We start from the raw sequence: 24,740 nt of genomic DNA, 5'->3' as shown, positions 1-24,740 counted from the left end.
GAGTCCTCTCCCCTCTTGTGGCTTCCCATGACTGGTATTCAGAAGTATTGCTGGGTCTGTCTGTGGAGGCAGAGCCATCATGGCTTGGTAGCCATCGAAAGCCCTCTTCTCAATGCCTTTGTCCAATCCTCTTCTAAAGCCATCCAAGTTGGTGGCCATTCCTGACTCCTGTGGAACTGGGTTCCATAGTTTAACTCAGGGGTCCCCAAACTAAGGCCCGTGGGCTGGATAAGGCCCGAGAGACTCGTTTATCCGGCCCACGGCGACCCCCGCTGCCCGCTGCCACCGCCCGCTCTTACTGGTGCTGCGCTGCACCGCTGCCCACTTTCGGGTCGGAGGAGCACCGGAAATAGCTTGTGAGCATGTGCATGTGTTATTTGCGCATGCGCAAGCGTTTATTTCTGGTGCACATCCGGGTCGGAGGAGGCCCGTGCACATGCGCACAAGCTATTTCTGGTGCTCCTCCAACCCGGAAGTGTGCCGGAAATAGCGTGTGCACACGCGTTTGGGCATGTGCTCGCCTGTGCGATCGGCGCTGGAGACACCAGCCCGAGGCACAGTAAGTTTGCTGACCCCTGGTTTAACTGCACGGTGCATGAAGAACTTTATTTTATCTGTCCCAAATCTTCCAGCAATCAGCTTCACTGGGTGACCTTGGGTTCTAGTGTGGTGTAGTGGTTAAGAGTGGTAGACTCGTAATCTGGTGAACCAGGTTCGCTTCCCCGCTCCTCCACATGCAGCTGCTGGGTGACCTTGGGCTAGTCACACTTCTCTGAAGTCTCTCAGCCCCACTCACCTCACAGAGTGTTTGTTGTGGGGGAGGAAGGGAAAGGAGAATGTTAGCCGCTTTGAGACTCCTTGGGGTAGTGATAAAGTGGGATATCAAATCCAAACTATTCTTCTTATAAGAGAGGGAGGCAAAAAAATTCACTGCCCGCTTCCTCCATGCCATGTATAATTGTATGCATGTCCAAGCAGACCTTGGGGAAATTCCTTCAAGAAAGCTGTGGCACAGGAGGGCAGCCATGCAGCCCCATTGATTGCCCTGTGGTTTGTGTGGGTCTTTCCTCTCTTTCCTGGAGGTGCTGGGGTTGGGGGCAGCCAAGGAACCTGCTGTGTGCGTGTGCGTGTGTGTGTTGTGCTGGGCAGTGAGAACTGGATGTGCTCAGACAATGCCCCATACACAGAGTTGCCCCGAAGGGCTGCCGGGCCGCTTTGGTCCTCCCCTCCCCTCCTAATTCTGTGGGCAGGAAATATGAATTGACATTCAGAAGGAAATCTGCAAAACTCCCTTCCAAGAAATGGAGCGCTTAGATTCCAGTCGACAATACTTTTCTTTTTTTCCGCTCTGAAGCAAATCCCCATCAATAAACTATTTAGCTGGTGGAAAATAAGGAATGGGCCGTGTTTGGCATCAAGAAGCATTAGCGCTTGGATGTATTTATTCTGGATCTCATCGCCGAAAATATTTTCAGGAAGCGTGTATGCGTGTGGGTGGTGGGTGGGGGCTGAGAGCTGGGGGGGGGGGTTGTCCTTGCACAAGGAAAGGAGCTAAACGTTGGGTAGCGTCGCTTTTCCAGCTGCACGGGGATGTAAAACGATTACCCTCAGGTTGGATCCAAAGGCAGATGTGGAAAACATGCTATTTAAATTTCAAAACCTCCCACCTCCTCGCCCGGCGGCTGTCAAACCTGCTAAGTCTCACCACAAAGCAGGTTAGCAATGGAGCTCAGCTTTTCAAAGCTTTCTTTTGCAAAACCAAGGAGCCCCTTGGGACATGCTGGGGATGGCAGCTGGACAGGCAGGTCGGAAGCTGGGGTCTCTTCAGATGCTGTCCCTGGGGGGGGGGGCATGGCATGTTCTATGGGCAGGGCCACAAGGTCCCCTTACCTGCTGAGCATAGGTCAAGTGCCTGGGAGCCCAGGAATGACTGCAGCATCATCTGCAAAGCATGGTATGTCAAAGCATCCGAATAACAACGACAATTTATTTATATCCTGCCTTTTCCCCAGACCAAGGCTCAAGACCATGGGTAGGCAAACTAAGGACCGGGGGCCGGATCCGGCCCAATCGCCTTCTAACTCCGGCCCATGGACGGTCTGGGAATCAGCGTGTTTTTACATGAGTAGAATGTGCCCTTTTATTTAAAATGCATCCCTGGGTTATTTGTGGGGCCTGCCTGGTGTTTTTACATGAGTAGAATGTGTGCCTTTATTTAAAATGCATCTCTGGGATATTTGAGGGGCATAGGAATTCGTTCATTCCCCCCCCCCAAAAAAAATAGTCCGGTCCCCCACAAGGTCTGAGGGACAGTGGACCGGCCCCCTGCTGAAAAAGTTTGCTGACCCCTGCTCAAGACGGCTTCCAGATTAAAATACGAAAACACAGGTAAAACAGAAGAAGCTAAGAACATAGAAAGGATAATCATTAAAAAAACAACAACAATTAAACAGTAAAAGAATTAAAACAATATATAAAAATCTATTAAAGGTATAAAAGCTTCATAGTACCATCCCTTTCCTTTAAAAAAGTCAGCTGCTGAAGTCACAGGTTCAATTCCCATATGGGACAGCTGCATATTCCTGCTTCTCAGGGGGTTTGACTAGATCATCCTCAGCGTCCCTTCCAGCTCCACGATTCTTTGCCTCTATGCCTTTTGTAATAGAAAGGTCTTTTTTCACCTGCTGGCAAAGGGACATCAAGGAGGGAGAAAGTCTAACTGCTCTAGGGAGGGAGTTCCAAATTGTATCACCTTTCCAAAGGCTTGTTGCCTTTGATTCCTTCTCTGCTGTCACAAGTACAGAGTTTTTCTGAGTGGTGATCGGCCTTCTGTCGTCTAGCTAAACGGGCCAGCCCCCCCGAGTTGTGTGCCATAGCACTGTGACCCCATCGCCCCTAATATAGTAAAAATAACCAGGCAGGACAAAGAATGTAAAGGTAAAGGTAAAGGGACCCCTGAGAGTTAAGTCCAGTCGCGGACGACTCTGGGGTTGCGGCGCTCATCTCGCTTTACTGGCCGAGGGAGCCGGCATACAGCTTCCGGGTCATGTGGCCAGCATGACTAAGCCGCTTCTGGTGAACCAGAGCAGCGCACGGAAATGCCATTTACCTTCCCGCCGGAGCGGTACCTATTTATCTACTTGCACTTTGATGTGCTTTTGAACTGCTAGGTTGGCAGGAGCAGGGACCGAGCAATGGGAGCTCACCCCGTTGCGGGGATTCGAACCGCCAACCTTCTGATCGGCAAGCCCTAGGCTCAATGGTTTAATCCACAGCGCCACCCGCATCAATTTTATCGATTACGGATGTGAAAGGTGTGGCATAGGCACTGGGTATACCTTATCGCACTCCAGCCCTTCTGCTTGGAGTGTTCCCAGGGCAGACACAACTGGGGAGTCCTATGACCTTCATCAAATAGGGGTACCCCCAGAAGCATCCCCATCGGGGAGTGCTCTGGCCCTAGCACCCACCTGGGTACCTGGACAGATGTGACTCCTCGCAGATCCCATTATCAGGATATCATTTTCCATGAAGGGGCAGGCAGAGGCTACAACCTCCCCTGCAACCGAGACTAAGGCCCACTAGTCCAGAGAGGGCTCTTGTACCTGGTTTCTGTTTTGGGGTTTCCCTGAATGGTCATCTGGTCAACCACCATGAGATGCTGGACTAAGAAGGCCAGGCTCTCCTTCGGTTCTGAACTTTATTTGTCCCAAGTGTTTTCTGGCATAGCTGTCAACTTACAGATTTGAAAATAAGGGACCAGCAGCCTCGAAAATAAGGGATCAGCAGCCAAAATAAGGGATTTTCCAAACACAGGTATGTTCAACTTCTGAGCCCCTCCGAGCCAAAAGCAGAAAGCTCAGCCAGCAGCCAAACGAAGCCTCAAGCGGTGGTTCCCACAGCGCAGCAACCTGGCAAAGGGGATGCAGCAAGGAAAACCACCATCACCTCTCCGCTGGGAAGCGCTGAGCAAAGGCGAGTCCCCAGGCAACACGGCCGATTTGATCGGCACAAGGCATGCAAGCTCCACCCCCCAGTCGTTCTTAGACTCTTTATTGGGTGAGCATCGCAGCCAAGAAGCACAGTTGCAGCCTACCTCCTCCCTGGCTGGCAGGCAGGGAGGGAGAGGAGCTGCTTCCTTTGAAACCTGGGAAATTTAAGGGACATCATCAATAAGGGACAGCAGTGGGACACAGCGCTGGGGTAAGGGACTTTCCCACCAAATAAGGGATGGTTGACAGCTATGTTTTCTGGCGAGCCCTGGAGATGCAGGAGGGCAAAGGGAAAACATGCCTTTCCTTTTTGAGCGTGGAATAAAGGATCTTGGGTATTTGAGACCTTTTGAGGCAGCAGAGGCAGCGGATGTCTCTTTGGCCCCCGAGAACAAATGGGGTCAGCGATGCTCAGCTCCCCCTCTGAAAGGCCCGGCTCCAGCCTCCCTTTCTTCTTCTTCATGAAAGTTTAATGCTTGTACCTCATTAATGAGCTCCCCAGAAAGCAAGACTCCTGCAAACCCTGGATCTATTAAAATGCATCCAGGTCCCTGCCGGTCTCAGGCAGGGCAAGAGCAGGGGGGACTCAGGAGGATTAGCCAATCAAGCCTGCTTTACATAGATCCCTGCACTGATGCTCTTGCAAAAGGGCAGCTTGGATTCAGGCTCGAAAGCTGGAGGAGGAGGGGAGATGCATTCCCTGCTGTTCCTTTCTCCTGTGCCAGGTTAAGGATAGGGAGATGGGGAGGGGTGTGTGGCCCAGGGTTGGCCCAAGACATTTTAGCACCTGAGGCAAACCAATAAACGGTGTCCCTCGCCAGGGAAGAAGGAGTGAAGTTCCACATCAGGAACAAGGGGGTGGTGGTTGTGGGAATGTTCAGGGATGCAGGAGAGGATAGATTGTTTGATTATAGCCTTTCCAACTTTTGTAAACAAGTTCACAATTTAGCAGAGTAACATTCCCTTTTTTAAACTTGCAGCGGATGCGTTTGCTCATAGAGCTCGCTAAAGCCTCTATAATAACTGTTCTGGTATTTTCCCCTTATTCCCTCATAAAAGATAAGACACAACACAGTCTTCTATAAAAGTATTAAAAAAGTTTACTCACATTCTGTTCACAATTGGATCCCAGAAGGCAGACTTAGCTTAGAAAAGTAACATATACCTGGAAACTATCTCATAAGGAGACAGTCCCTTTATCCTCTCTTGGCTGGCCAAGAGAGCATCTTTGACTAAGCAGATGTTGCTTCTTCGATGCATGTAGTCAAAGAGAGAGATGGTTGCCTTACCCTGTGCTTTTGTCATTACCTGCACAGGTGAGGCCACGCCCACCTCTAGTCGCATGCAGAGGAAGTCTGTCCCAGCCAAAAAAGGAAACAGGAAGTTTACCTGCTGGCTGGACAAACATTCCTCCCCATGTGTAAACATGTTCACTCTAGGAATGTTGTACTCGACTGCTCTTGTGTTTCACATCCCACAGTGGTGGAATAAAGATGTACCTCAAGAGCAGACCAGTGGATCCTTGGGGGGGCGGGGGGGCTGCAAAGGGGACAACAGATCCAGCCTCTAAGGAGCGTGTTATGAGAGAAAAACTGCTCCTTTTCCCTTATGGGGTACCCAAGAGCCCATATAGAGTCCTTTTGTAGGTTCTCTATCAGCAGGAGAATATAACAGAGGCCAAGCAGAGAATATTGAGAAGCAAAGCAGCTAGTAAGCCTGATCTTTTTTAAAGCTGCTGCAACAGGGTTCTCCCCACACAGGCAGGAGGAGAGGAGGGACCCCGAGCCATGTGCACAAGCCCTTATATAGACATTTTAAATTGCCCACTCTAGAGTCCAAGACCACCCCCAGAAACATCATACATACATCACAGAAGGGGTGTGGCCCAAGACCACCCCCTTAATACATCAGAGAAGGTGCGGAAATCTGGGTGTGTTGTTTCTTCCTGTCTGCCAGGTTACCTGATTGGATTACCTGGGCATCCTGGCCACTCTTTTGTTCTGATAACTACTCAATTCCTGAATCCAGGTCACAGGTCACAGGCTCACACCCTATTCATATCTTAAAACAGGATTTGTGAAAGAGACAATGGGGAGATTTCCATTTCCTTCCACCTTGCAGAGAAATATTTGAGGTCATTTGGGGAGAGAGAAAATGGTTTCAGGACTTTTCAGTGGGTTTCAGATATGTGGTTTACATATTTGTATGTGTTTGCTTGGTACATTTATGAACATCTATTATATATACAGTGGACGCTCGGGTTGTGAACGTGATCCGCGCGGGATGCACATTCACAACCCGCAGTGTTCGCAACCTGCATCTGTGCGTCTGTGCACGCACGGGATGCGATTTGGTGCTTCTGTGCATGTGCAAAGTGCGATTTAGCGCTTCTGGGCATGCGCGGCTGCCGAAACCCGGAAGTAACCCATTCCGGTACTTCCAGGTTTGGGCGGTTTGCAACCCCCCCAAAAAGCAACCTGAAGCATCTGTAATCCGAGGTATGACTATATAAGACATTTATAAAACTCTTATAACAAGTGCACCAGTGGCAGCAGCAGCGAGAGATACATTCTCACATCGCCTTGCCTTACGAGTGGGCTGATGCTGGTGTGACTTGCCACGTTCTCCCTCTTGCAACATCCGACAGAAGAGTCTGCCAGTTCAGGCCAATGGGGACCCATCTAATCCGGCACCCTCCTCTTACAGTGGCCAACCAGATGCCCCAAAGGGAAACCTACAAGCAGGATTGGTGCACAAGAGCCTTCTCCCATCCTGCGGTTTCCAGGCATAGTTGCCTCTAACTGTGGAGACAGAGCAGAGCTTTTGCGGCTAGGAGCCACCAATAGCCTCTCCTCCATGAATTTGCCTAATCCTCTATTAAAGCCATCCCGGTTAGTGGCCACCACTGCCTTTTGTGGAAGGGAGTTCCACAGTTTAACTATACGCTGCATGGAGAAGGACTTTCTGTTGTGGCTTTAGGAGCTCTGCATCCCCCAGCCATAGAGGGCTGGTGGCAGGGCCAGGATCAGCTTCAGCAAAAGGAACCGAAACGTTACTCCCCTCGCAGAGAAAGCTGGTTTGAATCAAGAGCAGATGGCGGATGAGGACAGGCTTGAGTTCAAGGCAGGCACGTGGGAGGGGCGCCCCTTTCACTTGCGTGTCGTCTCATGCTTTCCCTGGTCTGACTTTAATTTTACGCTGTATTAGAACTTGGCACATGACACATGTTAACTCTATCATGAAGTATCCAAACAAACCCCTGTGTTGCAAAGAGAACATCAACAATGTCTAGGCAACACGATGACCATATACATACGTAATAGACAATCTTTATAGAATTCCTTCAAACCATAAAGAGTGGGTGGATATAGAATGCTTCATAAACCCATCTTATTTCAAATGACCACATTATTACATGAGAACTGTTCCACAGCATTTGATATTTTCATTTACATACATTCATTCGAAATAAGATGGGTTTATGAAGCATTCTATATCCACCCACCACGCTGATGAAGAGTTCTGCGAAACAGTAGTCAATATCCGGAATCCCTGTTCAGTGTTGGACATCATATTTGTTGAATACACAAAGCTTCACAGCTTGTCTTTCATCGTACAAAGCTTGGTACCTCGCTTCATTTAAAGATTTTCAGAGACTTTGAGATTGAAGATTTCATTTTGAACTCTTTATGGTTTGAAGGAATTCTATAAAGATTGTCTATTACGTATGTATCTGGTCATCGTGTTGCCTAAACTCTATCAGGAAAGCGGCTAACTGGCTCTGTGCAGTAAAGCAAACTGGCAATTGCAGGAGAATGGAACTGGGAGCACCAGCACTTCCCAGTAAGCTCTCTTCCCATTAGGCTCACCGGCTTAGGGTGGGGAGGGCCCAGGCACCATAATAAGACTGGCATGGAATGACTAATGATGAATGTGAATGGAAGCAAGAAGAACTACCGACGAAAGAAGAATGGAGGATGAAGTTGAGGGACTATGCAGAATTAGATAAATTAACAGGAAGGATTCGAAACCTGCGGGATCAGAGATTCTTAGAAGACTGGAGTAAATATATGAACTATTTGAAAAGTAATTGTGATGAACAGATTACGCTAGTTGGACAGCTAGAGGTTTTGTAAGGTGGATTGTTTGAAATATTGCAAGAAAGAATAGGAAGAGAATTATTAGTTAAGGACAATTAAATGTAATACAGAAATTAAGAAATGCAGAATAAGTGATAAAGAACAGAAAATCATCAGAGGTGTTGACGGAAGTCTAAAATATTGTATAAGGTGAGAAGTTATGTTGTATGACTGTTGGAACCGATACGTTAAAAAAAATCAATAAAAATGTATACATATATATAAAAGACTAATGATGAATGTGCTCCTACCATAAGAACATATGAAGAGTATCTGCTGGATCAGGATTTGAGCAATAGAGCAGCTCTCCTTCCTGTGGATTCCAGCCACTAGGATTAAGAAACATTGCTACATCCAGCTGTGGAGGCAAAGCAGAGCCACCTTGGCTAACAGCCTTTGATAACCTTTTCCGCCGTGAATTTGTTTAAACCTCTTTTAAAGTTGTCAAGGTTGGTAGCCATCACTGCCTCCTGTGGGAGCGAGTTCCATAGTTGAACTTTGTACTGCATGAAGAAGGACTGTCGTATTTTTCCATGTATAAGATGACCCTTTTTCTGGTTTACAGTGGTAAGGTAAAGGCAAAGGGACCCCTGACATTAGGTCCAGTCGTGGCCGACTCTGGGGTTGCGGCGCTCATCTCGCTTTATTGGCCAAGGGAGCCGGCGTACAGCTTCTGGGTCATGTGGCCAGCATGACTAAGCCGCTTCTGGCGAACCAGAGCAGCGCACGGAAACGCCGTTTACCTTCCCGCTGGAGCAGTACCTATTTATCTACTTGCACTTTGACGTGCTTTCGAACTGCTAGGCGGGCAGGAGCAGGGACCGAGCAACGGGAGCTCACCCCGTCGCGGGGATTTGAACCGCTGACCTTCTGATCGGCAAGTCCTAGGCTTTGTGGTTTAACCCACAGTGCCACCCATGTCCCTCGGTTTACAGTGGTACCTCGGGTTAAGTACTTAATTCGTTCCAGAGATCTGTTCTTAACCTGAAACTGTTCTTAACCTGAGGTACCACTTTAGCTAATGGGGCCTCCCGCTGCTGCCGCCACACGATTTCTGTTCTCATCCTGAAGCAAAATTCTTAACCTGAGGTAATATTTCTGGGTTAGCAGAGTCTTTAACCTGAAGTGTATGTAACCCGAGGTACCACTGTATTTTGTGTGTGTGATAAATTGAGGGTCGTCTTATACACGGGTTAATATGCTAAGTAAGCGAGGGCTGGTGCTGCGGCGGAACAGGGAAATGTTGGAGAGGAGACTGCTTACCCACTCTCTCCGGCTTAGGAGGAGTATTTGGTGAGTGCCAGTATGCGGTGTATTACGGCACCAGTTCCGTCAGCCAGAGCGGGCGATCGTGGAAAAGCTGCTCAACAGCATGGCAAATTTACAAAAGAAGCTTGAGGGCTCCCAAAAATAGGAGTCGTCTTATACGTGGGGTCCTGTTATACACGGAAAAATACGGTATTTTTTACCTGTCCTGATTCTTCCAAAGTTCCTTTTCACTGGATGCCTGCGAATTCTAGTTTTATGAGAGAGGGAGAAAAATGTTTTTCTATTTACTTTCTCCATCCCAGGCATCATTTTATAAACTTCTGTCAAGTCACCTCTTCCTTGTGTTTTCTCCAAACTGAAATTCCCCCAGAACTGCAACTTTTCTTTACAGGGGAGTCACTCTGGCCCCTTGACCATCCTGGTTGCCAAAGGCAAGGAAGATGCTTTGAAGACTCAGGCCAGCTTGTGGCAGACTGAATCAACTTCCCCAATGAACATCTGGAAAGGATCTCTGAGGTCAGAGATCTGTGCGCTGGAGTTCGTGTGAGGCTGTTGCTCAGGGAGGCCTTGTACCTCAAGCCACCTTGCTGATCACCACTGGAGGCAGCACATGCTGGGGCGGGGAGCCAGGATGGGTGCATGCTGTCTCTGAATGTAGCTGTGGATCTCTTGTTGTTGATGTGTGGCCAGAGGAATGGCGCATTCCCAAAACTTGCTTGCACAATTCTCATTCAGATTATGTGCATCACTGACCTTTGGTGAAAAATGAGCAGGTTATGGGAAGAGAAATCCATTCTACAACCTGTTGCTCCAACCCCTTGATCCTTTTAGTTGCCTTTTTCTGATGCTTTCCCCCCAAACCACAAGTCCAGCCTGTTAACCAGATCACCTCTTTCTATCTGCTCCTTGACAAAGAACTCCAAGAGGTTCTAATAGGTCCATGTGGTATGAATGACATGATGGCTGAGGTTCTGGGTGGCTATGGAGCAGACTCGGGGCACTGGAGAGCCAGTGTGGTGTAGTGGTCAAGGGCGGTAGACTTGTAATCTGGTGAACTGGGTTCGCTTCCCCGCTCCTCCACATGCAGCTGCTGGGTGACCTTGGGCTAGTCACACTTCTCTGAAGTCTCTCAGCCCCACTCACCTCACAGAGTGTTTGTTGTGGGGAAGGAAGGGAAAAGAGAATGTTAGCCGCTTTGAGACTCCTTGGGGTAGTGATAAAGCGGGATATCAAATCCAAACTCTTCTTATTCGTGGGGGGGAGCAATGCTTCTTTCAGACAGAAATCCCAGCTTTCATTTTTCCTTGCAACCTCCTCTGTTTATGCCAATATTTGGTGATGCAGGGCAGATGCTGAGAATCCAACTGCAGTTGGCAGGAGAGGATTTTCACTTTGGGTGGGTGGGTCATATTTCTCCACTATAGAACACATACATGACCTAGCCCAGCTCGGTGCTGCAGGGTTAATGGCAGCTTCAGACGTGCCTTGTTCCTTTCTTCTGGTGCTTCTGGTGGAGCAAGGCAGGCCACTGGCGGCATGTGGAGTCTCCCTGCTGCCCACCTCTGTCCAATTTCAGCTGCAGTTTCCAGGAAAACCCTTGAGAAAATGAGCAGAAGAGTCCCTCCAGGGATGACTAGGAGCTGGAAGAGGCCTTCATTAGGCTCTGCCGCATTTTCTGCTTTTGTCCAGTTCTGCATTTTCAATTGTGATTTCCCCCCATTCCTTTTAAAATGTTGATGTTCTGTTATCCCCGATGCTTTTTAACATCTTTATGCGCCCCCTCGCCCAGCTTGTCCGGAGTTTTGGGCTGGGCTGCCATCAGTATGCTGATGACACCCAACTCTATCTGTTGATGGATGGCCATCCTGACTCGGCCCCAGACACACTGATCAGATGCTTGGAAGCTGTGGCTGGATGGTTACGTGGGAGCCGGTTGAAGTTAAATCCTTCGAAGACAGAGGTCCTCTGGCTGGGACGGGACGATATGGGATTGAGGGGGCAACTCCCATCTCTTGCGGGGGTGCAATTAGTGCCAGCACCGTCCGTTAAGAGTTTGGGTGTAATCTTCGATACCTCCCTCTCCATGGAGGCGCAGATTGCAGCTATAACAAAGGCGGCATTTTTTCATCTCCGCCAAGCTAAGCAGTTGGCTCCTTACCTCTCTCGCCCTGACCTAGCCACTGTGATCCATGCGACGGTCACCTCCAGACTGGATTATTGTAACTCGCTCTACGTGGGGCTGCCCCTGAGACTGACCCAGAAACTCCAGCGGGTGCAGAATGCCGCAGCGAGACTCCTTACGGGGTCTTCGCTGCGGGATCACATTCATCCGGTGCTATACCAGCTGCACTGGCTCCCGGTGGAGTACAGTATCAGGTTTAAGGTGCTGGTTTTAACCTTCAAAGCCCTATACGGCCTAGGACCCTCGTATCTACGGGACCGCCTCTCCTGGTATGCCCCACAGAGGAACTTACGGTCTTCAAATAAAAACATCTTGAAGGTCCCAGGCCTCAGAGAGGTTAGGCTGGCCTCAACTAGAGCCAGGGCTTTTTCGGCTGCGGCTCCATCCTGGTGGAACGCTCTGTCACAAGAGACAAGGGCCCTCCAGGACTTGACATCTTTCCGCAGGGCCTGCAAGACAGAGCTGTTCCACCAGGCCTTTGGTCAGGGCGCAGCCTGACTCCCTCCTTTGGCAATCTTTACAATACTTTAGTTTATGGTTGCCATCAATTTTGATTTTAATTAATTCTTTGATGTTTTTATAATGTTGCACTATTTTAGTGTTGTTAGCCGCCCTGAGCCCGGCTTCGGCTGGGGAGGGCGGGATATAAATAAAATTTATTATTATTATTATTATTATTATTATTCTTCTTCTTGTTGTATGCTGGCCTGCGGGACGTGGGTGGTGCTGTGGGTTAAACCACAGAGCCTAGGACTTGCCGATCAGAAGGTCGGCGGTTCGAATCCCAGCGATGGAATGAGCTCCTGTTGCTCAGTCCCTGCTCCTGCCAACCTAGCAGTTTGAAAGCACACCAGTGCAAGTAGATAAATAGGTACCGCTCCAGTGGGAAGGTGAACGGCGTTTCCGTGCGCTGCTCTGGTTCACCAGAAGTGGCTTAGTCATGCTGGCTGCATGACCCGGAAGCTGTACGCCGGCTCCCTCGGCCAGTAAAGCGAGATGAGCACCGCAACCCCAGAGTCGGCCATGACTGGACCTAATGATCAGGCGTCCCTTTACCCTTATACTGGCCTGCAAGCTTCACTGATGGGCACCTTAAAAAATCTTTTGACTAAATAGTTTAGGGCTCCAGAATGCTGTGCTGGTGTCAGCCCTTGAGGGTCTCAGTGTTACCCAAATTGGGCAGGGGATGCTAAGAGGCAAGGGGGTGGTGGGGGAGGGGTGGAAGGTGTAAATGACTATCAGACTTTGAATAGCTGGTCTCGATGGATCAGTTTTGTTGAATCAATTAAATGAAATACTTTTAATTGGCTTTTGAATAACTGCAATTACTTGTTAGTGTTTTGAATTTTATTGTGCTATTACCTTCCTTTACGGGTTGTGCAAAGTGATGTTCTGAACAATGTTTTTTTGGGAGCCACAGAGTTAGTGGGTCAGTGCTTCTGTGGTTTGGTGAGAGGGAACAGCTGGATGGAGGGGAAGGAAAGGGATGGGGGGGCAAGCCCCACAACGATGCTTCTGTGCCAGTCCCTTCTCTCTCGCTTGATTGCCCCTTCTGAGCATTTTAGAGGTACCTATGCCAAATCTCCCAGGTGCACATCCTTCAAATTGGATCAGAGATGCATGTAATCTTGGACCCAGATGCCATGCTTGGGAGTTCTCCTTCTCAAATGGCAGCAACCTGCTGTTCCCAGAGCATAGATAAGAATCCCACCTGCTGCAAAAGGACCCCAGAGAGCAGCTAGAGGAGGGGTGCATGTCTCTCTCGCATGCCCCAAAGCACCAAGGGCACAGATCACACAAAGTGCACATTATACAGGACCCGTCTGGAAGCGCCCAAAGAACCCTGTGATGCATGGTGGAAGATCTAGGACAGATAAAAAAAAGGTCCTCGTTCGACAGTCCATAGGTAAACTATGGAACTCCTTGCCACTGGGGGAAGTGATGGCCACCAACTTGCATGGCTTTAAAAGAGGATTAGACAGATTCATAAAGGAGAGGGCTACTGGGGGCTCCTACCGCCTTCTGTCGGGACGCGGGTGGCGCTTTTTGGGTTAAACCACTGAGCCTAGGACTTGCCAATCAGAAGGTCGGCGGTTCAAATCCCCGTGACAGGGTGAGCTCCCGTTGCTCTGTCGCTGCTCCTGCCCACCTAGCAGTTCAAAAGCATGTCAAAGTGCAAGTAGATAACTAGGTACTGCTCTGGCGGGAAGGTAAACGGCGTTTCCGTGCACTGCTCTGGTTCGCCAGAAGCGGCTTAGTCATGCTGGGCACATGACCCGGAAGCTGTATGCTGGCTTCCTCAGCCAATAAAGCGAGATGAGCACCGCAACCCCAGAGTCGGCCACGACTGGACCTAATGGTCTCTACCTTTACTGCCTTCTGTCAAGAGCTTGGGTGTAACATTCAACTCCTCTCTTTCCATGGAGGCACAGGTTGCAGCCACAGCAAAGGTGGCATTTTCCCATCTCCGCCGTATCAAGCAGCTGGTCCCTTACCTTTCTTGCCCTGATCTGGCCATGCGACGGTCACCTTCAGGCTTGATTATTGTAACTCGCTCTATGCAGGGCTGCCCTTGAAGCTGACCCAGAAACTCCAGCTGTTGCAGAATGCCGCAGCGAGGCTCCTTACAGGGTCCTTGCCATGGGATCACATTCATCCAGTGCTTTACCAACTGCACTGGCTCCCGGTGGAGTACAGGGTCAGGTTTAAGGTGCTGGTTTTGACCTTTAAAGCCCTATGCAGCCTAGGACCCACGTACCTACGGGACCGCCTCTCCTGGTATGCCCCACGGAGGACCTTAAGGTCCACAAATGACAACACTTTGGATGTCCCAAGTCAGAAGGTGGTTAGATTGGTCTCAACTAGGGCCAGAGCCTTTTCAGTACTGGCCCCAAGTGGTGGAATGCTGTCACAAGAGACAAGGGCCCTCCAGGACTTGACATCTTTCTGCAGGGCCTGCAAGGCAGAGCTGTTCCGCCTGGCCTTTGGTTTGGACTCCGTCTGACCCTTATGTTTCCCTCTCCTTATGGTCTTGATCTATGGGCTACTCTTAAAATGTGGCTGCATTTTAAATTGCATTTTAACCTGTATTTTAAATTGGTCCCCCCCATTATGTTTTTACTGTGATTTTATTGGTGTTAGCTGCCCTGAGCCCGGCTCTGGCCGGCAAGGGTGGGGTATAAATAAAATTTATTATTATTATTATTATTATTATTATTATTATTACCCATGATGGCTATGTTGTCCCACCACAGTCGAGGGCAGCAGTGCACACCTGTTGCTGGAAATCAGACAGGGAGGAAAGGGCTCTTGTGCTTGGCCACAGTGATAAGAGGAGGCTGGACTAGGTTGGTCCTTGGCCGGAAGCAGCAGGCTGTTCTTATGCCTTTCTTCTCTGCCTCGCCAGAGTGGTGCATGCTCTGGTTATCTCCCGCTTGGACTACTGCAATGCGCTCTACGTGGGGCTACCTTTGAAGGTGACCCGGAAACTACAACTAATCCAGAATGCAGCAGCCAGACTGGTGACTGGGAGCGGCCGCCGAGACCATATAACACCGGTCTTGAAAGACCTACATTGGCTCCCAGTACGTTTCCGAGCACAATTCAAAGTGTTGGTGCTGACCTTTAAAGCCCTAAACGGCCTCGGTCCAGTATACCTGAAGGAGCGTCTCCACCTCCATCGTTCTACCCGGACACTGAGGTCCAGCACCGAGGGCCTTCTGGCGGTTCCCTCACTGCGAGAAGCCAAGTTACAGGGAACCAGGCAGAGGGCCTTCTCGGTAGTGGCGCCCTCCCTGTGGAACGCCCTCCCACCAGATGTCAAAGAGAACAACAACTACCAGACTTTTAGAAGACATCTGAAGGCAGCCCTGTTTAGGGAAGCTTTTAATGTTTGATGTAACATAGTATTTTAATATTCTTTTGGAAGCCGCCCAGAGTGGCTGGGGAAACCCAGCCAGATGGGCGGGGTATAAATAATAAATTATTATTATTATTATTATTATTATTATTATTATTATGCACAGTAACCCCTTTTTCTCTTCTTCCGGGACAGGGATGGATTCGACTGCCAACGCCAAAAGCAACCACTGCCTTGACGCGGCCAAAGCCTGCAACCTGAACGACAATTGCAAGCGCCTCCGCTCGAGCTACATCTCCATCTGCAACAAGGAGATCTCCTCCACGGAGCGCTGCAACCGCCGCAAGTGCCACAAAGCCCTGCGCCAGTTCTTTGACCGCGTGCCCCACGAGTACACCTACCGGCTGCTCTTCTGCTCCTGCAGGGACCAGGCGTGCGCCGAGCGACGCCGACAGACCATCGTCCCCCACTGCTCCTACGAGGACAAGGAGAAGCCCAACTGCCTGGAGCTCCGCAGCCTGTGCAGGTCGGACCCCCTCTGCCGGTAAGGACCGCCTCACTGTGAAGCCAGGTTTCCCATTGGCAAAGCCCTTGGGGCTCATGAATGGTCTCTGAAATTTGAGTTTTGTTATGAGCAGAGTTTTCAAACGTGGGAGAAGATACCTAGGAAGGCAGGCCTTGACCACTGGAGTTTATTTCCAAAGGAAGGTCACTAAGGAAAACGGGCTCAGCATCCTGGGCTCACCAATGAGACGTTGTCATTGTGGTCCATTTGTGGCTCTGAGTTTTGGGTGTGTGTGGTTTTTGATGGAGTCTCCAGCATCTCTGGCGATGGATTGTTTTGACGCAGTGATTTGGGTGCATGCTGCGAGTGTTCTTGGGGAAACCATAGCTGTCAACTCCCCCCCCCCCTTTTAAAGTAATAGTAATAGTACCACTCTATTCTGTCTTGGTCCAACCCCACCTGGAGTCCTGTGATTGACAAGCTGGAAAGTGTGGAAAGGAGGGGTACCAAGGTGATCAAGGGTCTGGAAGCAAGAATTGTGAGGAACAGTGGAGGGAGCTGGCAATGTTTAGCCTGGAGAAGAGAAAACTGAGAGGCGATTGGAGAACCGTCTTCAAATATCTGAAGGGCTGTCATGGGGAAGATGGACAAGCTTGTTTTGTGCTGCTTCTGAGGGTAGGAGCCAAATGAAAGGATTCAAGTTACAAGAAAGAAGATTCTGACTAAACACCAGGAAGAAATTTCTGACAGTTAAGAGCTGTTTGACAAGGGAATGGACTTCCTTGAAAGATGTTGTGCTCTTCTTAGAATTTTTTGAACAGAGGTCAGGGATAGTTTAGCTGTGATTCTTGCCTTGCCGGGAGTTGCACTACATGGCTCTTTTGGTTCCTTCCAGCTTGACAATTCTATTACTCTAACGCAGATGGGGTGCTGTTGGGGAAGGCGACAGTGCTGGCCATGCTAGTTCATCCCTCATGTCTGCCACTGTGAGACAGGATGGGGATCCTGCCAATCATCTGGCCCCAATGGACCAGGCAACCTGGAGCTGACTTTGCCAAGAAGACAGGCCTGCTTAGGAAGGCAGGGGAAGGGAGCTGGTCTAGGCGCATGTGTCTGCATGTTTGTGGGGGTGGGAGGGCACGTGATGCTCTGCTAGGGCTGGACACAGGGGCAGGGATGTGTCTCAGGAGATCAGGGAGGAAGAAATTGCAAGTGATGTTGAAAAAGGAGGTGTCAAAGTGCTGGCCAAGGGGGAAACATCATTAGTGCTAGACTTGTCTCCCTGAATTTCGGTCTCTTGCTCTGCCCTGTCTCTCTGGTTTTGTCTCTCTGTCTCTCCAGCTGCCAGAACTCCCCCGGCAGTCTAATCAGCTGCCAGGGCAATATTCTCTTCCAAGGGCCAATGGGCACTGCCGATCCTTGTGTGCCTCCCCTTGCCCCTTGCTAAATGCTGGGTACAAAGGCAGGAGGCGGGGGGAAGAAACTCTGAGCTGCTGGAATGGCTAGTGGATGAACCACAGCACATAGGAACATGCAAAGAGCCCAACTGGATCAAGCCAGCAGGGCTCATCTAGTCCAGCTGTTCTCCCAGAGAGCAACCAGATGTCTCACTGGGAAGCCCACAAGCAAGACCTGAGCACAATAGCCCTCTCCCCTCTTGTGGCTGATATTCAGAACCATAGTAGCCATCGAGAGCCCTCTCCTCCATGAATTTGTCCAAACCTCGTTTGAAGCCATCCAGATTGGTGGCCATCATTGCCTCCTGCAGGAGTGAGTTCCACAGTTTAACTCTGCACTGCATACATAAGTCCTTTTTAAACATCTGCATTGACCCTTCCAACATTCAGCTTCACTTGATGTCGGCGAGTTCTAGTGCTATGAGAGAGGGAGAAAACATTATTCACTTTCTCCAAGTCATGCATAATTTTATAAACTTCTACCATGTCACCTTTTACTCTCCTAAACTAAATTAAAAAGTCCCAAGCACTGCAATGTCCCTCCCTCCCTCTTGCTCTACTCTTTTCTAAACCGAAAAGGTCATCTTATTTCTCAGGCTCTCCCATGATTTAAGGCCATCATAATGATAATATATAAAAGGGACGCGGGTGGTGCTGTGGGTTGAACCACAGAGCCTAGGACTTGCTGATCAGAAGGTCGGTGGTTTGAATCCCTGTGACGGGCTGAGCTCCCATTGCTCAGTCCCTGCTCCTGCCAACCTAGCAGTTCGAAAACACGTCAAAGTGCAAGTAGATAAATAGGTACCGCTCCTGCAGGAAGGTAAACAGCGTTTCCATGTGCTGCTCTGGTTTCACCAGAAGCGGCTTAGTCATGCTGGCCACATGACCCAGAAGCTGTACGCCGGCTCCTTCGGCCAGTAAAGCGGGATGAGCGCCGCAACCCCAGAGTTGGTCATGACTGGACCTAGTGGTCAGGGGTCCCTTTACCTTTACCTAATGATAATAGTAGAGAAAGGCCTTTTGTGGGCCTGGGAAATGGTGTTTGGAGTAGAACTGGGCCCGGGCCCAACAAGTGCCCAGGAATGGGGAATCCCTGGCAAAGCTTCACCCTGGAAGAGGGACGATTCCTGTACTCAGGGTGGCCAGCCAGATGTCTGTGGGAAGCCTGCAAGCACAATCTGAGTGCAAGAGCATAAGAACATCAGAAGGGACTGCTGGGAATGGCCAATGGCCTATCTGGTCCAGCATCCTATTCTCATAGTAGAAACCCAGATGCCCCAAAGGGAGACCCACAAGCCTATGGGAAACTTGCTCCAGCTTGGCTCTGCCTGCTCAGTAGGAATGTTGGGCAGCCACCTCACCTTCCTGCTGCCCAAGGAAAGACTCCCTGGGCATGGCCAGCATCTGTTGCTTGGTGCTTGTGCCTCCTCTGCACAGTCTTAGGTGGATGCTCGGCTAATCAAGCAACTACAGTGGTACCTTGGGTTACAGACACTTCAGGTTACAGACGCTTCAGGTTACAGACTCTGCTAACCCAGAAATAGTACCTCGGGTTAAGAACTTTGCTTCAGGATGAAAACAGAAATCGCACGGCGGTGGCATGGCAGGAGCGGAGGCCCCATTAGCTAAAGTGGTGCTTCAGGTTAAGAACAGTTTCAGGTTAAGAACGGACCTCCAGAATGAATTAAGTTCTTAACCTGAGGTACCACTGTATTGTCCTGTTAGTATCTTTCTATACATTAGAAGAAGAAGAAGAAGAGTTTGGATTTGATGTTCCGCTTTATCACTACCCTAAGGAGTCTCAAAGCGGCTAACATTCTCCTTTCCCTTCCTCCCCCACAACAAACACTCTGTGAGGTGAGTGAGGCTGAGAGACTTCAGAGAAGTGTGACTAGCCCAAGGTCACCCAGCAGCTGCATGTGGAGGAGCGGAGACACGAACCCGGTTCCCCAGATTACGAGTCCACCACTCTTAACCACTACACCACACTGGCTCTCGAGGTTAGCTCTGCTGTGGAACTGGGAGCAGTGAATTCTGGGTGGCAAAGGGGACCACTGAAATAGGTTTGGAATCAACCAGGCCATTCTAAAGGGAAATTTGTTTATGGAACATCCAGCATTGATATTAATGCACCTTTCACTTTGTTCCTCCATTAACAGCATTTGCACAAGGTTTATGGGGATGGGGCCCCTCAAAGGTACTTTCATGGTCCCATGTGGAATGCCTTCAGAAGGGTTTCCCCTGGCATCTGGTGGGCCACTGTGAAAACAGGATGCTGGACTAGATGGGCCCCCATTGGCCTGATCCTGCAGAATATTCTGCTCCAGTACAGGATAGTTTGCCGAGTGTCAGGAAGTGGGCAGGGGGCTACCTGGACTTTTCTGAGTCTCTTCTGCTTTGAGGGAGAGCTTTCTGTGGTACCTTGGACAGTTCCATGCAGGCCTCTGGCTGAAGGCTCCATAAAAGCCTAGGTGTTGTTTCAGCCTCTGCGCTCCAAGGCTGAGTCCTGAATAAGAGCTGCAGCTCTCTCTCAGTGGCTTGCTCTGTCTTTGGTGGCAGAAACTTCTTCAATTAAAGCAGCCTAGCTGGCTTTAGCAGTTGTTGAGCAGAGCAGGAGAGATGATGGTTTTGCTGGGGCTTCTGAGCTGGATTCCGAAGAGGGCAGCTTGGCTTCTGTGGCTGGAGAGGTCCTGGCACACTGGGATCCTCTTGCCCAAGTGCTTTGGGAAGCTGAAGCTGGTACAGAATGCTACTGCCTATTTATTATCTAGAATGGCAAGACAGGCTCATATTTCATCAACGAAATGACCTGGCCCAGTTTCAGAGGGTTGGTACTAATGTACAAATCCCTGAATGACTAAGAGCCCAGTACTCAATGGAGCGTCTTGCCCAGTGTTGACCAGCTTGGGCGTTGGCAGCTGCAGGGAGGGGGGGTTCTGCTAGTGGTCCCGCCGTTGAGGATGGTCTGAGGGCGGGGGCTTCTTGGTGGCGGCATCCTGTTTGTGGAATTTATTCTCTCTGCAGGTCAGGTTGGCTCCTCCCCTCCCCAACTTTATTCAGATGCCAGCAAAGAACATTTATGTTCTGGCAGGCCTTTGGGACAGGATGCCTGCAGCACTTCGGATTGTGATAGGCTGCTTAATGGCATTTTTATGGCTGTATTTTTAGTCTGTGCTTTCAGGAGTCATTTATTGCTATATTTTATACATTGGTAGCTACTCTGGGCTCTACATGAGGAGCAGCGAGATAAGGAATGAAGGAGAATATGTATGTATATAAATCAGCCCAGAAAAAATGACAGCGGAAGTGGAGGAAAGTGTAAAAGAGAGCAAATCGGGTGGGCATCCTGGTATATTCAAATGGGCCATTGTTTTCTGTGATTGGCAGAGGTTACTGCCATGAGGGTCAGGGCACAAGGGGACCAAACCCGAAGGCTTGGTGGGAAAGGAGAGGGGCATAGAGGTATAAAGGGGGAGCATTGCAAGCCCAAGAGGGCAGCAAGGGGAAAGGGAAATTGGGTGGCTGAAGGCATTGGAGAAAAGCACACAGGTCGGAAGTCAAAAAGCATTAGGAGTGGATTCTACAGAAGCCATCATGGCCTCTAAATAATGGACAGGTGGTCACTGTATGCACCTTGACCTGAAGTAGCAGCTCTAGCTGGACTGGGGGCAAAGAAAGTCCTTGTTCACAAAGCACATACTGAACCTGTGGAACTCTCTCCCACAGGAGCTAATCATGGCCACCAAACTAGATGGCTTTTAAAGAGGATTTGGACAAATTCATGGAGGAGAGGGCTATCGATGGCTACTAGCCAGGATGGCTACGGTCTGCCTCCACAGTCGGAGGCCGCAATGCTTCTGAATACCTGTTGCTGGAAACCGCAGGAGGGGAGAGGGGTCTTGTGCTCGAATCCTGCTTGTGGAGTTCCCAAAGGCATTTGGTCAGCCACTGTGAGAAGCAGGATGCTGGCCTAGATGGGCCATTGGCCGGACCCAGCAGGTGCTCTTCTTATTTTCTTATGAAACATGCAGTGCCAGGTGCAAGAGACCATGTGGAAGGCGCTGCTTGGCTGCTCTTGGAAAAAAATGCCTCCTTGATGCTCATTCCTTCGGCTTTCAGGTAGTGCTGTGGGTTAAACCACAGAGCCTAGGACTTGCTGATCAGAAGGTCGGTGGTTCGAATCCCAGCAACGGGGTGAGCTCCCATTGCTCAGCCCCTACTCCTGCCAACCTAGCAGTTCGAAAGCACGTCAAAGTGCAAGTAGATAAATAGGTTCCTACTCCGACGGGAAGGTAAACAGTGTTTCCGTGCGCTGCTCTGGTTCGCCAGAAGCAGCTTAGTCATGCTGGCCACATGACCTGGAAAAACTGTCTGCGGACAAACGCCGGCTCCCTCAGCCTATAAAGCGAAATGAGAGCTGCAACCCCAGAGTCGTCCACGACTGGACCTAATGGTCAGGGGTCCCTTTACCTTTAAGTGATGGGTGCTGTGCTGGAGGAGACTCTTGAGAGTCCCATGGACTGCAAGAAGATCAAACCTATCCAGTCTGAAGGAAATCAGCCCTGAGTGCTCACTGGAAGGACAGATCCTGAAGCTGAGGCTCCAATACTTTGGCCACCTCATGAGAAGAGAAGACTCCCTGGAAAAGACCCTGATGTTGAGAAAGATGGAGGGCACAAGGAGAAGGGGACGACAGAGGATGAGATGGTTGGACAGTGTTCCCGAAGCTACCAGCATGAGTTTGACCAAACTGTGGGAGGCAGTGGAAGACAGGAGTGCCTGGCGTGCTCTGGTCCAGGGGGTCACGAAGAGTCGGACACGACTAAACGACTAAACAGCAACAAAGTGATGGAACTCCAGCCAGAACCAAGAACACCACACTTACCACCCCAATAACAAACTAGAGACAAGATAAGGTTTCTGTGCTAGGAGGACAGCAGGTAATTAAACCTCCAACCCGAGAGCTAATAGGCAAAAAGATGAGCTGTAATTGGAGAGCCTTTAAAGAGAGTTGTTTTTTCCCCCTCCCCCTTACTGTTATCTAAAGTGCAGGAGGACATCAGAGGAAAGGAGGCGGGAGCGGGTTGCCTCTTATAGGACTGGGGTCAAACTGCTAATGCAACCAGGGGGGCAGGAATGAAGAATGGGAACTTGGCTAGCAGGGGAAAGGCTAACTAACACTGTCCCTCCCTTGTACAAATCTTTGTTGGGTGTTGTGTTTTTTTTAAAAAAGATACAGTAGGTTGGATGGCCACCTGTCAAGGATTCTTTATTGGGATTCATGCATTGCGAGGGGTTGGACTAGATGACCTTTGGGGGTCCCTTGCCACTCCACAATTCTATGATTCAGCCTCCCAATGACCCACTTTTCATTAAAGCAGCAGCCAGTAAACACCCCCCCCCCATGCATTTGTATGCCACGTGCAGTTTGCCATCCCTTGGGACCTTGGCTGGGAGTGGGGGAAAGCCCCCACCCCAGGGTGCCTGGATCCGGCTCTCCATCCCCTTGGAATAGAAAAAAGGTGGTAGGAAAAAAGGAGCAGCACCCCCTCCCTCTGCTGGCACCCTCGTTCCCCTCTGTGTGGCTTTTCTTGTCTTCCCCGCAGCTGCGGGGATTTCTGACAGACTCTTTGCACCGCGGCGCTGATTGTACCGGACAGGTTTTAGCTTCAGAATATAAAACCTTTTTCAAAACCATAACCTCAGCTAAGGGGAAAGAGGAGGGGAAAGGATGAAAAGAGCTGATTTCAGCAGCTGCAGTTTGCTGTATTTTTTCATCTTGCATCAGCAAATCAGGACCACAAATAATCTGGTCTTAACATGCTTCACTGAGTGCTGCCTCGGAAGAATTTTCCATCTTCTACAAAGGCTGTGTTTCCACCGTCTCCAGAGGCAAGGAGAGACCTTCATTTTTCATTGGGGTTCTTCCTTCAATTCAGACTCTCTTCTCCTCACCCTCCAACGGAAAACCTCGAAAGAGGAGAAGATGCTCATTAAATGACCTGACTCTGAGAGAATCCGTGTTCCAAGTGGGACGCTTGCTTTTTATTTTTTTTTATTTTTACCTGGACCCAAAGAGCTTCACACCCTCTGCAGCAATGGGCAAAATGTCATTTGGTAATACAGTAGATGCATCTCTGGATAAAAACCAACAACCAGAGCAGTTCGGCCTTCTCATTACACTACATAATGAGAAGGGCTTGGAACAGCTGTTCACAGGTCCAGGTTTTAGCCAGAGAATAGGCAGGGCAGGAGAGGAATCAGAATTGCCTATTAATCTGTGGAAAGGAGGGGTTCAGAAATGCTTCTTAGGGAAAGAGCCATATATTTGTGGTGTTATGCTCATCATCTGGAGTTCTGTAGCTCAACAGTCAGTTCTCATTGTGGAAGTTGAGCCCAGTGTGACTGGCCAGATTTTCTAGCATGTCTAGCAATGCAATGTAATTCTTTCCCTGTTATGTTTTCTCATGTATAACAAAGGTTGGGGGTTTCATCCTGTTGTAAGGCTTCCCCCACTTTTACCGCTTGTTGTCAGGGACGCGGGTGGCGCTGTGGGTTAAACCACAGAGCCTAGGACTTGCTGATCAGAAGGTTGGCGGTTCGAATCTCCGTGACGGGGTGAGCTCCCGTTGCTTGGTCCCTGCTCCTGCCAACCTAGCAGTTTGAAAGCACCTCAAAGTGCAAGTAGATAAATAGGTACCGCTCCAGCAGGAAGGTAAATGGCATTTCCATGCGCTGCTCTGGTTCGCCAGAAGCGGCTTAGTCATGCTGGCCACATGACCTGGAAGCTGTATGCCGGCTCCCTCTGCCAATAAAGCGAGATGAGCGCCGAAACCCCAAAGTCGGCCACAACTGGACCTAATGGTCAGGGGTGCCTTTACCTTTACCTAAAATGGTTATCTGGATCAATAAACCATGGCAGGTAACACCTGTTCACGTGCCACAGGGATCCATGGTGAATGGCTTACCTTGGATGCTTTGCTCTCATGGGAAAACAAAGCTTGAACTTAGGCTTAGCATTATGTTGGAACTGTAAGTCATAGAAATGACACACCCACGCCCATTTCTTTCATGACAGAATGACATTCAGCTGACTCACCCTTCACATAGGACCACAACCTCCCCTGTAATTATATAAATACTGTCCATGTAGTTAGATGGGGAGATGTCAGCTCTTCTTGGTCCCCATCAGGGAGGAATAGAGGGGAGGGGCTGGAAAGTGCTCCACAAGGGGGAGGTGACCCCCAGCCTCCCTTTGATTGGACAGGTCTCATGACATCCATATATACCTCCCCCTGACCTGAGCTTTGTTCTTCAAGGGGGTGGGAACATGTTCA

General features: G+C 49.7%; 1 protein-coding gene across 1 annotated transcript in view; it reads left to right on the top strand.

The window, feature by feature from the left end:
• Positions 1-24,740, top strand: part of GFRA2 (GDNF family receptor alpha 2) — an 83,502-nt gene that overhangs the window by 30,345 nt on the left and 28,417 nt on the right. Inside the window, exon 4 of the mRNA XM_081017465.1 lies at positions 15,637-15,985. Within this exon, the coding sequence (XP_080873591.1) occupies positions 15,637-15,985 (349 nt within the window). The remainder of the gene's footprint in view (positions 1-15,636; positions 15,986-24,740) is intronic.

The sequence above is a fragment of the Podarcis pityusensis genome (genome assembly GCF_964106645.2).
Source record: "Podarcis pityusensis genome assembly, chromosome: 8".
Classification (NCBI taxonomy): Eukaryota; Metazoa; Chordata; class Lepidosauria; order Squamata; family Lacertidae; genus Podarcis; species Podarcis pityusensis.
This window is presented reverse-complemented; position numbering and strand designations above follow the sequence as displayed.